Source organism: Mytilus californianus, unplaced genomic scaffold (assembly GCF_021869535.1).
Source record: "Mytilus californianus isolate M0D057914Y unplaced genomic scaffold, xbMytCali1.0.p SCAF_5, whole genome shotgun sequence".
Classification (NCBI taxonomy): Eukaryota; Metazoa; Mollusca; class Bivalvia; order Mytilida; family Mytilidae; genus Mytilus; species Mytilus californianus.
Window position 1 is genome coordinate 101889727 of NW_026262701.1, and position 14824 is coordinate 101904550.

The window sequence follows — 14824 nt, forward strand, 5'->3', positions numbered from 1 at the left end:
ATTTTTGAATTAAAAACTTATTTGTATTTTATATTGACTGTCTCGTTTATTCAAAACACGTAAGGTAGTTATAACGGGGATCGTATTTTATGATAGGTAAAATGGATGTAAAACGTTTTAGAATCAAAAACTTTAATTCATATATTATACCTATAATTTTAATTTTCTTATATTTTAAATATTCAGAAATAATGAATCCACAAACTAGATGGAATAATTTGTATACGCTCGTCTTAGTCGTGACACATAATGGTATAAAGAAGTCCGTCCGTGCTAATGTCTGTCCGTCTGTCAACAGTAGCGAAAGCCTGAGTGCGCTAGGGCGAAGTTCTGAAATTGACGAGACAAAAAAACCCACACATCTAGTCTAATATAGTCAAATAGTCTGTAAGTTAGCCAGTGTCATCTTTCATTTCTCTTTTTATTTTCAATGATTTTGCTAATGAGAGGGAGATGACAAAATTAGACTTTCCTTTCTAAAGCGTCGTAAAAGTTATTTCGAACAATTTTTCATTCCGACGGATGATGTTTCTGAAGGTTAATTTTGTGCGGCAACAACATCATGAGATCTGATACTGATACATACATGTGATCTCTTGTATTACCGGATAATAAAGTAGGTGAATATAGTTGTTATTCTTGATTCTTGAAAATTTAAATGTGGGTTTCAAACGTCTAATTTGCAATTATTTTCAAACAGTACGCCAGCAAGGAAAACTTGTACTATGACGTCAGATTCAATGTTCTGAAGAAAGACAACTCTTTTCTTCAAAACGAACGAGAAAAAAACATGAAAATTAATCATAACTTTTTTGAAAGGTCGGTGACATATACATTTTTTTGCTTTATTTTGAAGAGTACACATGGCACTTCCCTTCTTGAAATTTTTATGAAAAAATCACTGGTAGATATTTTTTAATACTTGAAACGTTTTTCATTCTTGCGTTTTATTTTTGGCGGGAATGAAATAAATCATATTTTTTAAGATCAAAACAATAAGAGTCTTAAACTCTTGAACCTGTATTTGATAGACACAAATCTACTTTTTAACATGAAACAAGAATTATGCTTGTAGGTTCGATATAATGGGATTTTTTGAGAGTTTAAATAACAAGCTAATATTAGGGAAAACACGAAACTGCGGTTGCTATAGTGACAAAACTAAGTCGGTGACCCCCAATTTTTTTTATCATATTTTGTTCCTCAAATCATGAAATACCTTCACACAAAATTTGAAGGAAAAATCACTGGTAGAACTGAATAGGCTGTTTGGTCTTTAATGCCATGTGCTTAACAGGGAAGCAGCAAATACCAATTTTAAAGTTTGATTTGACCCAACCAGAGTTCTAAACCCTCGACCTCCCACACTCGAAACGAACATGGTATCACGAGACCATTGAGGCTGTGATGTGTTTATGAGATGAATATGAAACAAGAAATAATTTGCAAGACATATATTTTGACATCTCACTTGCTAGCAATAAATCCTTATGACTTAAACGAACCTCAACAATTTTTGGGGTAATTTTGCTTTCAAAAGAATCCATTTAAATTGCAAAGGACAATGGTCAGATGGTCAACAATAGAAGAAAAAAAAAACAGTTGTCAAACCAGTAAAAAAAAAAAATTGTTTACTGGATTGAATGTCTAATAAAATTTTGTCAATTTAAAGTTATATAATTATTGATTGTCCAGTGAAATGTTTAATGGACTATTATTTATATTATCCTTATAAAAAGCAATACCCCATTTCTGTATTGGTCTTGTAAAAGAATGTGATCGATTAAAAGAATGGACTGTTATCTAGAAAACGATTGTAGATGCATTCCAATATCATCTTTAATATAGCTATAAGGTATACAGCATCTGAATAACACTTACAAATTGAATAAATTAAGGTATGTAATTCGAGAAATTAATTTGAATTAATTATCTCATTTTGCAGTATAGGTTTGAATGGCTGAGATAAAGGAGCATTGTTATGTAAAGGTAAAGAACCAAAAGGAACAGGTATTTTTTAGGGTATTTTTGTCTGAAGGCAATTCAAGGGTGTTTGTTGGTTGTGAGGAGCTGGGAGTAGAAAGGAGCTTTTCTATGTTACAGTAAATAACAAAGAGTGTTCGGATGAATTACAATTGCACTTTACCAATCAAAACAAATAAAATAGCTTGATAACAGTGTTCAAGTACACTTCATTAATGTCACGTACACAATATAGGTCTTTTATTATCTACATGTATTTTGAATACTTTGAACTGTAAATACCTGTACTACAATGTGAAAAGTAGATATCAAATTATTAAACAAACAAATCAATTTGAAATGATAAAAATTATATCTCTTAATAAACATAGTTATAACAGATGATATCTGTTTTAGAATACACTCATATTTAACTAATCTGAAGCATGGCTACAGCTTTGACGCAGGAACAATGTCCTATTCTATGTCAGCTCTGTGAGGTAGATATCAGAGTAAAATGGAAATGTCAAAACTGTGACTTGTTGCTCTGTACAAAGTGTAAAGATACAGTGCATTCTAACATCAAAACCGAGAAAGAACACACAATCATAAATATTAACCAAGTAGCAAAACAAACTGAGGAGGTTTCTGGTTACCTTGACCCTGAGAAGCAAGAAGGTCAAGCCATAATGACAACAGATGGAAGCCAGTCTAATGTGCCACCCAAAGTTACAATAACAAATGTAACCAAATATCAGACCAGAAATAAAGCTAGAATTAATAAGTTAGCTATATCCTCCGATAATTCACTATGGATTTCGCAACTAGGAAATTTAGAGAAAGTCAAAGTAAAAGGACAAAATCTGGAGGTGCTGTGCAGTTTCAATTATTTAAGCAATGCAATCATAGGCAGTTTAAGTGACATTGATATCACTAATTCAAATGATCTCCTTATGTCTACACAAGATGAAAAAATAAAGCAAATTAGGTGTAAAAGATTTTTTGGAAAGGTAGTTGGCACCTCAAATGAAATAGTCGACTCTAATTACTATGTAGAATCATCAAAGCTTAATCATGTTCATGCAACTAAAGATGGAAGGGTTATAGTATCTGGATTCAAATCCTCTCCTGGAAAAGAAAGATTTATTATTGTCATGGATACAAAGGGTGAAATTCTAAGAAATCATCATAAATTGGATGGATATTATAGATTTATAACAAGTACCAGCAATGGCAACATCTTTGCCCTGGAGGTAAATGGTAATGATGGGAGCGTGTTGGTGTTAGGACAGACCGATGTCATTTGTTATTATAAAGGACACCCAAGTGTCAACAATGACAAATCTGTATTTGATCCACGGGTACTAGTTACAACACCATTAGACAATGTTATAGTTGCTGACTGCTCTAACAACACACTACATGTTCTAAACAACATGGGCAATCTCCTTACCATGATCAATACCAAGGATATAGGAATAGAATGTCCATATTCTTTAGCTTGCACTACAGAGGGACAATTCAGTGCACTCTATTTGGGATGCAATACCTTGTTAACAAGTACAATGAAACATAATCTGTTCAAGATCAACATTGCAATTTGAAAATTTAGGTGGTGATTGAAAATAAACATAAAACAATGATCTAAGGGACATATGCGTAATTGAGTGATTTTTGGGGATTTTTATGAAATTGTGTATACATTTGGAACTTATTGAACTGCATTTGAATATCAAGAAAATCATATATACCGCTATATATAGCATTTACACTTTAAAACATACAATGTATAAAAATTAATGAAACAGATCTTTAATTGAATGAAACATACATAAAAAGCAGCAGAAAATGCATTTCTCTCACTTTGAATTAGGAAATCTCGAAAATGAAGTTCACAGAATTTTAATGAAAAACAAGGTTTGCCGGTAATTATATATAACAACAGTGCACACGTTGAAATGTCTCGCCTGCTTTATTACCATTGATTTTATGTTGATAGCCCTACATAAAAAGTTTTACTACAAGTATCACATTAACTTATCATGATCCAAGAAAATGAGGTCAAGGTCAGATAAACCAAGCCAGAAATACATGTACACCTTACAATCATTCCATACATTGAATATATTCCAATGGAACAACGAGTCTGTAAACTGTGCAATTCTGGGTCTATTGAAGATGAGAAACACTTCATCTTATTCTGTGATCGTTACTCTGTTTTGAGAAATCAACTATTTACTGCAATATCTCCAGATCCTGCTTATCCTCTACGGAAAAATGAACTTCCTCCAAATGCTGCTTTAAATGAACTGTTATCTAACAACAACAAATGCATTGCGAACTTTATCTTGGACTGTGACAGTATCCGAAGAGAAATTCTCTAATTATTTTACTTTAACTGTTGCAATTTCTAATAACTTAGCCATTCGTCCAAAACTTTTTGTTATCTTTTTTTCAAATATATTGCGTTTCAATTAGGCAGTGCATCGTAAGCCTATTTGGCTGGCTGGAATGTAATATTGTACTAATATGTATTTAATGTATATATACAGGTTGCACTATAATAAACCTTTCATTCATTCATATAGTTGACCTATTGCTTAATAGTATACTAGAAAAAGACCAAACCACGAAAACTTATCACTGATCTATGAACCATGAAAATGAGGTCAAGGTCAGATGATACCTGCCAGACAGACATATAAACGTTACAATCATTCCGTACATCAAACATAGTTGACCTATTGCTTATAGCTTGAGAAAAACAGACCAAAACACAAAAACTTAACATTGAGCAATGAACCGTGAAAATGAGGTCAAGGTCAAATAAAACCTGCCAGACTGATATGTACATCATAAAATATTTCCATACAGCAAATATAGCTGACCTATTGCATACAGTATAAGAAAATAGACCAAAACAAAAAAACTTAACTTTAACCACTGAACCATGAAAATGAGGTCAAGGTCAAATAAAACCTGCCGGTTGGACATATATACCTTACAATCATTCCACACACCAAATATAGCAGACCTATTGCTTATAGTATCTGAGATATGGACTTGACCACGAAAACTTAACCTTGTTCACTGATCCATGAAATAAGGTCAAGGTCATGTGAAAACAGTCTGACAGGCATGAAGACTGTGAAAGGTCACAGGCTCGACAAAAACCCCGCTGCCCTCAATACAGTTTTTCTTCATTCTCTGAACATTATTTGTTGGACAGATTTCGAATGTCCTTTTCAGTTGCTCTTCATCAATATTGATCTCTGGTCATTTTTGTTGCCTTTTCTTTTATAGACCATTGAAAGTATTTTTTTACTTCTGTGAGTTGGTCTCATGATGTAAAAGGCCAAGTATTCAGTAATGTATTAACAATATGCAACATCTGACATAGAAAATAAATCAACTCATTCTTTATAACTGTGTTTTTATGGTAGAAGTATTATTGCACTATGTATTTTTCAATTTTGAAAGACAGCTAAATGGTCAGAAAATTACATATTTCCTTGAAATGTAAGATGTTATGTCAGATGAACTTGGACATTGAAATTTGCATATTTCTCCTTTATAATTAAATTAAAGTGAATCAAACATGAATTTATCAATTTCAGCTCTGAATTTCTTTTTGAAAATTCAGTAATGGAATTCATAAAGTTTGAGAGAACAGAAAATGCAGAAAAAAAGAAAATATGTCAGACAAACTTGGACATTCTGTATCACTCTCAGTGTTCTCCCCAGGGCCTTACAGCACTGTGGTACCCTGGTGCTATATTTTCTACCATGGTGCTATCTTGGATGATTTTATAATAGAAGGTTTGGGGGCCATGGTGCTATATTTTTTGGAAAACCAGTGCTATGTTACTTTCCATGGTGCTATTTGAAAATTCTGGGGAGAACACTGCCTCTGTGACAAGTTCTCTTTGGATTCAGAGCTTAGATTTTTTTTGTAATCAGTTATCTTAGCACTGCACAATTCTTAAAAACTTTTACATTTGTCTTATAATTGCCCAATCTGCATGAAAATAAAATAGTAAAAATAGTTTAAAATATCTGTGGTGGTCTACAGAGTCAGACAAACATGGACATTTAAAAGTGGTAGTTTTTATAAATTACGGTTCTCTTAATGGTATAAGCATCTTCTTAAATCTAAGTTAAATATCAATGCAAAATCTAAAAAATTCACATCAAAGGTCTAAAAAGATTTTAAAAAGCTTAACCTGGTAGAAAAAAAAAGTTAAGACATACAGAGGAGATAAATGTAGGAAGAACATGGACATTTTGTTTCAAGGCTAGCCTTAATTAACGTCATACTGTAAAATCTAATTTTACCAGTAGAAGAAACCAACATCTATTCCACAATTGTTCTTGTTTTACAAAGGATATTCAGAACTTAATGGTTAATCTATCTATCTATGTATTTTTTGTTTAGTCCTCTAATAGTTTGGTTTGGTTTGGTAGAGTATTGTTTTATACAAGTCAGACTATTTCAAATTGTACACAGCAAAATTTTTGTCATCTTTAGGTTGAATGAGATATAACGAGTCCAGAACCAATCCTATATATACCAATACATATTCTTAGTATTAGATTTTATTTCATAATCTATTTTGTTCAATTCAATATTTTATCATAAATATTTGTTGTTTTTTAAGGTGTTTCGGTTAAGGTTTAACTACCAAGGCTTTTCCTCATCAGGTATCCCAAGCCTCTAACTAATAAAATAATCAGTTTCAAAAGGAAAGTTCAAAGCATCCATACGCATAGAATTTAAATATTCTGCATACAGGGATACTTGAATGAGATATAACGAGTCCAGAACCAATCCTATATATACCAATACATATTCTTAGTATTAGATTTTATTTCATAATCTATTTTGTTCAATTCAATATTTTATCATAAATATTTGTTGTTTTTTAAGGTGTTTCGGTTAAGGTTTAACTACCAAGGCTTTTCCTCATCAGGTATCCCAAGCCTCTAACTAATAAAATAATCAGTTTCAAAAGGAAAGTTCAAAGCATCCATACGCATAGAATTTAAATATTCTGCATACAGGGATACGACACCTGGTAACTTTGTATTGATGTATTGTACTCTAAATTCAATCAGTTTATGTTTTGATATAACTACTGTCTTTTATGATGTGATTTATCCTATAACTTGGAGGATGTAAGTAGATCCTTCAAGTTTTTGTGTCTTTTATATGCTATGATCGGAGGTTTTGGAAACATAGTTTTTGTGCTATCATTTTGTTCAATTAGGTGCCAATGTTTTTTTATTGCTTTATTAAGTCCATTGAAGGAAGGATTAAATTTGGTGGCTAAAACTAATGGAGGCATTGCTCTTTTGTTTTTAAGCTTGTACCTTAGACAATCTTTTCTTTCCCTATGCAATGCCTTTGTTATTATGGGGTTTATATCCTTTTCCGAGTATCCCCTATGGAGAAGTTTTGTTTTGAAAGTTTCAATTTCTTTTAGTGTATCATTTTTGTTATTTGATGATCTCATAAACCGCAATATTTCTGCAGTAATAAATCCATTGAACACCGATGATGGGTGAGCTGACGTTCTTTCAAGATACTGAAAGTTATCAGTAGGTTTACGGTATAGTTTTACGTCTAATATATTATGATTAAGGAATCTGTTTCCTTTAAAAATTGTGACGTCAAGGAATTGAATGCTAGTGTGTGATATTTCATGCGTAAATTTTATTAACGGGTGTATATTATTAGCAATGTTAAATAATTCAGTAAGATTATCTTGACTAGAATTAAAAAGAATGAATCCATCATCTCTGTATATAGATAACAGTGCTAAGTTATCTTTAAAAGGAAATATATCAAGAATATTCGTTATAATTTCAAACATTCTGAAATCAGCCAGGGATGGGCTCATTGGGGCTCCCATTGGGATTCCACATGTCTGTCTGAATATCAAGTTATTAAATTCAAATTCATTATTGCATAGAATGAATTGAAGTATTCTTAAGAAGTCCTTTTTTGGTGGTAGAGGTATTTCATGTTTATTACGACATATTTTGTACCATGCTCTGTCAACTGCTTGCAGTATTTCATCGTGAGTTAAGGAATTGTACATACTAGTTATATCAAAAGTGCACATAATTATGTCATCCGGTGCCCTTATTTGTTCTATTTTGTTAATAAATGAGGTTGTGTCCTGTGTATAAGTATATAATTGGCTAACTACTGGTTTTAGGAAGTAGTCTATAAATTGACCAATTTTTTCAAGTGGACTATTGCATAATGATACAATTGGTCTCCCAGGAATATCAATATTTTTAAGGAAATCTTTGTTAGTTTTGATTTTTTCTCTATCTTCATGGTTAATTTTGTGAATTTTAGGCAACATATAGAGTCGTCCCACTCGAATGAGATATAACGAGTCCAGAACCAATCCTATATATACCAATACATATTCTTAGTATTAGATTTTATTTCATAATCTATTTTGTTCAATTCAATATTTTATCATAAATATTTGTTGTTTTTTAAGGTGTTTCGGTTAAGGTTTAACTACCAAGGCTTTTCCTCATCAGGTATCCCAAGCCTCTAACTAATAAAATAATCAGTTTCAAAAGGAAAGTTCAAAGCATCCATACGCATAGAATTTAAATATTCTGCATACAGGGATACGACACCTGGTAACTTTGTATTGATGTATTGTACTCTAAATTCAATTCCGCTCTCTCATGTTTAGAAAGATTATTTCTAACTTTGTTTATTTTTAGTCTGCATATTTCCATCTTTGTGGCAAATAGATAATTTTCTATTGTGTTGTTTGCTAAAGAGGGTTTGAATCCCGATTTGATTCTAAAAGGATGATTGGTGTCCGCATTAGATTTTTCACTAAAGTGATATTTGCATCGCATTTTTCTGCCTAGTTCGTCAAAATCTCGTAAGAGATTTTGTTTAATGTATTTTACATCAGGACTGGGAATAAATTTTAATCCCTTTGCAAGAACTAATATTTCATAATTTGTGAGATTTTCACGTGAAAACACTTCTATATAGTTTAAAGCTTTTCTTACATTTTCATGAAAGTTTTTTGTGCGTTTAAGATGGCCTTTGTTATTATTATGTATACGGAGTTTACTTTTGTATTTTATTAATCGTTTTGTCTGATCCCTTTTCCTGAGAGATCTTTTTCTATTACTCATAGTAATATATTTGTTTAAATTTCTTTTGTGACAAAACTACTTTGTTTGTTTGTATAATTATTTCAACTCTAATTGAGAGATGAAATGAATATATATAACATTCAACTCTATTTGAGAGATGAACTGTATTTTACTAATTCTACTCTATTTGAGAGATGAATTGATTTGTATTTTGTTTAAATCTATTTCAAAAATTATACATTGTATATGTAAACTCTGTTGAAGTGTTTGTTCACCTCTGCGGCAATCAATGTGTACTGCAAATATACACAAAGAATTACCACGTGCATACAAAAGTATTCAGGAAATACTGGCATCTTATTAAAACGGATTCTACAATAGGTGCTAAATTTCATAAAAACCTATCAATAGGATTCAAAAGAAACAGAAACATTGGTGAATTAGTTAAACGAACTATAAAATAATTTATCTAAACCTCACAGTTCCTACTAAACATTTAACTGTGCGGAACTAATTAATGACCATCATGTAAACAACACATGTAAACTGATATTCTTATGAGGACAAGTTTGTACTATGAAACGCGTAATTAATTCAACATTGGTTGAAAAAGTTCAGAAAACCAAAATAAAAATAAAACAAATTTAAAAGTGTAATTATTAAAAACACAATTCAAAAACTATTTAAAAAACTAAAAAAAAAAAAAAAAAAAAAAAAAAAAAAAAAAAAATTAAAGATTAAAACTTTGATAAATTAAAGAAAAAATAGTAATAATAAAAAAGAAATAAATGAAAAAACAAAACAAAAACAATAGGGGTGGTCTCTGATGAAGGTTTCCCTGGAATAAAAACATTTCCGAAATAACCCGAAACATTGCGTACATAGCACAGTATCAATGTAAGGCCAGAGATATGATTCGCACCTAAATGGGTGGATATTGGATCAATTTCTATGAAATTATGTCTAGATCTTATTTTATTGATCTCATCCGTGCATCTGATCACTTGTGATCATGGTCCCTGTTTGTGGCTGCTAAAAATTGTATCTCTGAGCTTGATACTGTGCTACATACAAACAAATATTGAAAAAAAAAAAAAAAAAAAAAAAAAAAAAAAAAAAAATAAAATTCAAACATCAAAATTCATCCTCAAAAACAAAAATCAAAAACTAAAATAAAAATAAAACCAACAATGATCATTTAAACATTTGTAACAAAACTAATACATACAAACAAATATTGAAAAAAAAAAAAAAAAAAAAATAAATAAATAAATAAAATTCAAACATCATAATTCATCCTCAAAAACAAAAATCAAAAACTAAAATAAAAATAAAACCAACAATGATCATTTCAACATTTGTAACAAAACTAATAAATATGAAATATTTGTCATAGTAATTATCTTAATTGAAATTAAAAGACAAGCTTAAATTAAAACCATATTGTAAATACAGAACTGGTCAATAGTCATTTAAAGACTTAACCAATTAAAATCTTTCTAATACTAAACCACGCCCATCTAAATAACAGTGGTCAAGGACACTATTAAAGGTTGCTGCAATTTTAAAAGCTTAAAACTTTTGAAAATTTCACTAGTTCAAGTATAACCAACGCAAAGCAACACACCATGGCTGAAAATATGGATTTTAGTATTTCCACAGAAAATCTGTACTCAGATGAAAATCTGGATTTAAACGATGACTATACTATACCTTGCAGTCAAATCCCTAACAGTCAAAAACCTAAAGATGAAATCGAAATAGCTGAAGAGGGAGTGCAAACTATTACAGAACTTAGTAGGAGAAGATATCCTCTTTTAACAATGAAAACTTTGTTGGAGTTCCAAAAGAAACACTCCATTAAATCTGGAATAATATCCGTACATTTCAATGGAAACGTAGGACCGAAGACCAACAATGATGTCAATGCAGATATAAATAAAACCTTGAAACCCGCAATAGACAATCTCCAGGATTCTATCATACAAGTGCTGAAAGAACATATTGATAAACTGAATGTAATGTTAAATAGTGCATATACTGAAACAATAGAATCTATTGGAGTTATTACGGAAAAAAGTGGTGAAGCAAGAAACCTTATAAACAGAAAGTCTAGGGAAATTAATGATGAATTCGAAAAACGTCTAAGGAACTACTCTAAAAGCTTGAAACATGAAACCAAAAAGAGTACTACTAGCAGAAGGAAACCCGATACTAAGAAGAATGGAAATGGACAAGTACTGAATGAACTAGCCAAACTGTTAGCCAAACACAAGTTTTTAGGCGGTGTTATGCAAAGTCACAGTGAAAACAATATTAAGAGTACAGTACATTTTTTTTAAAGTAACTATTTGGTGAACAAACTGGTATAAAGCAAACACATATTCATATAGTTACTAACATTTATATTGTTTGGACTCTGGAGGATAGTTGTCTCATTGGCAATCATAGTATTTCTATAAACATTACACACACAAATGTAAAATGATTTGTATAACATAATGAGTATGTGTACTAAATCTCAAGTTCACAGTAAACAACCTTGACCAAAAACTTAAACCTGTAATGGTGATGGATAGAATTTCATACAGATGGCTGGAAGGACATAATGCCTTTCTACTTTAGTAGCCAGGTCATCAAAACTCAATCAAATATAAGTAACTACTGTACACATGGTCATTTTGCATATATTGAAAATATCTAAAGTACATACAGTATCAGTGTAATGACATTAATATTCATATTACAAGTGATGTACCACGTATTTTATAAGATATTTCAGATATTGGTTAGAGTAGACATTAATGCTAATGTGCTGAGTGCTTGTGGGGGCATTTGGAGGATTAGGTATATATCCACATAAAAGTACCGGTAGTTTGAATATGAATTTTTCATGCTTGAATGACTTTTGGTTCAAGACTACACCAAAGTTCATAGTTACTATGATTGCTATAAGATAGAAGATTAACTTATTTTGGTAAGTATGTGTCCCTAAGGCTGTTCCAAACAAAAATAGGTAAAATAACATATTTTTTACAATTTTAACCCAATACCTACTTTTCCCAAAGTTTTCATATGCACATGTGGGTCAATTCAAGTTGACATTTTAGGGATAAAAATTTATCTATAAATATGCAATGGATAATTTACCGGCAATCAAGTCTTGAACAGCTAATGCCCTTTAAGAATTGAATTAATCCTGAGTACTTAAAGTGACTACTGGAGTGTGTAAATGAAGTCCAGGTCTATTGAAAAATGAACTATTGACAAGGTCTCAAAAACAAATATATTCTGGGTTCAATGAGGATACTAGGTGTAACATTTCAAGGTATTTCAAACTGTTAACACTCTTGTCTACAGCAACCAGAAAAGAAATACTAGAGGTTTGCCAAGGCAACAGAAAAACCACAGAGGTCAAAGGACCATAATGGAAATGAGCTGAAGGTTGATAGGACTACTGCAAGTAAATGACCTTTTAAACTGTACATTACCTCTTCCTGTGTGCTTGTCTGTGTGAAGACTTTATCTACTTCAAATGTCTGAGTCCGGGCTTTGTTGGCCACATATAACAATCCATCATCATCTCTATCATAATCTATAACATCATTTGCCATAGTACCACTACCATCCTCCCTGATTTTTGGCCTTACTCTACAGAACACTCTAATATTACCTAAAATGAGAAAATAATTCCATCAGCCTTTTCATGTTTCCATGCAAGTCCAAACAATAAAAGACCAAAAAATACAAACAAAAAAACGTTTGCCTCCCTAATCCAAACAAGAGTGCACACGCTGAAATGTCTCGCCTTCTTTACTAATCATTGATATTATGTTGATAGTCCTAAATATAAAGCTTTATTACAACTGTCACATAAACTTAACATTAACCAAGTAAACTAAACATTGACCAATGAACCATGAAAATGAGGTCAAGGTCAGATGAACCATGCTAGGCAGGCATGTACAGCTAACAATTCTTCCATACAACAAATATAGTTGACCTATTGCTTATAGTTTAAGAAAAACAGACGAAAACACAAAAACTTAACACTGAGCAATGAACCTTGAAAATGAGGTCAAGGTCAAATAAAACCTGCGTGACTGACATATAGATCATAAAATATTTCCATACACCAAATATAGTTGAACTATTGCATATAGTATTAGAAAAAAAGACCAAAACTCAAAAACTTAACTTTGACCACTGAACCATGAAAATGAGGTCAAGGTAAGATGACACCTGCCAGCTAGACATGTACACCTTACAATCATTCCATACACCAAATATAGCTGACCTATTGCATGCAGTATTAGAAAGAAAGACCAAAACTCAAAAACTTAACTTTGACCACTGAACCATGAAAATGAGGTCAAGGTCAGATGACACCTGCCAGCTAGACATGTACACCTTACAATCATTCCATACACCAAATATAGTAGACCTATTGCATACAGTATAAGAAAAAGAGACCAAAACACAAAAACTTAACTATAACCACTGAACCATGAAAATGAGGTCAAGGTCAGATGACACCTGCCAGTTGGACATGTACACCTTACAGTCCTTCCATACACCGAATATACTAGACCTATTGCTTATAGTATCTGAGATATGGACTTGACCACGAAAACTTAACCTTGTTCACTGATCCATGAAATGAGGTCGAGGTCAAGTGAAAACTGTCTGACGGGCATGAGGACCTTGCAAGGTACGCACATACCAAATATAGTTATCCTATTACTTATAATAAGAGAGAATTTAACATTACAAAAAATCTGAACTTTTTTTTCAAGTAGTCACTGAACCATGAAAATGAGGTCAAGGACATTGGACATGTGACTGACGGAAACTTCGTAACATGAGGCATCCATATACAAAGTATGAAGCATCCAGGTCTTCCATCTTCTAAAATATAAAGCTTTTAAGAAGTTAGCTAACGCCGCCGCCGCCGCCGGATCGCTATCCCTATGTCGAGCTTTCTGCGACAAAAGTCGCAGGCTCGACAAAAATCAGTCCTACTCTCAGAATTTTTCTTTAAAGATCAATATTTTTTTTCATTATGAAAATATCAACAAATATCATAATTCATATGAATTCTCAAGAAAAATTTCCAATAGGGAACATACTTTACATTATTGTAGTATACCCTTTATACAAATGTACTGGCCATCTTAAAATATCTCTCTAAATTACATATGAACCACCATGTACCACATTACATTTCAGATGGTTGAACAGTAGGTTTTCCTTTCATTGAAAATCATTTTACTTTAACCTCTATCAATATAACATATGTTTCTGACTAACCTTTTAGTTCTACAAGTTCATTATGGTATTTCTTCCTTAAATACATCTCTCTATGATATTTCTTCACCAATTCTTTGTTGTATTCATTTATTTCACCAATTGCTTTAGTTGTCTGTAATATGAACAGTATTTGTTTAATTTTTTTAATCAAGAATTCTATAATACTTAATAAAAGTTTAGGGGTAATACAACCATTGTTTTTGCCATTAAATTAGCAAAAAATTGTGTAGAATTTATCTTTGTTTCAAATAAAGAAATACTTGTCATGAATAAGTTTATCCTGTCCAGTATTACAATGAAAATTTCACACTGCATTGCATTGTATATAAGATAATAACCATCACTGGAAGTAAACCAATCAACTTTTCACGCCTTTTTTTCCTGTAGGGTTAATTTTCTACAACTGTCA

At 31.5% G+C, this 14824-nt stretch overlaps 1 protein-coding gene across 9 annotated transcripts in view; it reads right to left on the bottom strand.

Moving 5' to 3' along the window:
- LOC127702123 (kinesin-like protein KIFC3) overlaps positions 1-14824 on the bottom strand; it is an 81988-nt gene that overhangs the window by 24934 nt on the left and 42230 nt on the right. For all 9 annotated transcript variants that reach the window (XR_007982288.1, XM_052206201.1, XM_052206200.1 and 6 more), the window contains 2 exons: positions 14416-14527; positions 12597-12778 (listed from right to left, as the gene is read on the bottom strand). Coding sequence is in view for 8 of the 9 variants with exons in the window: in XM_052206201.1 (XP_052062161.1) it covers positions 12597-12778; positions 14416-14527 (294 nt within the window). In the remaining variant the exon portion in view is untranslated. The remainder of the gene's footprint in view (positions 1-12596; positions 12779-14415; positions 14528-14824) is intronic.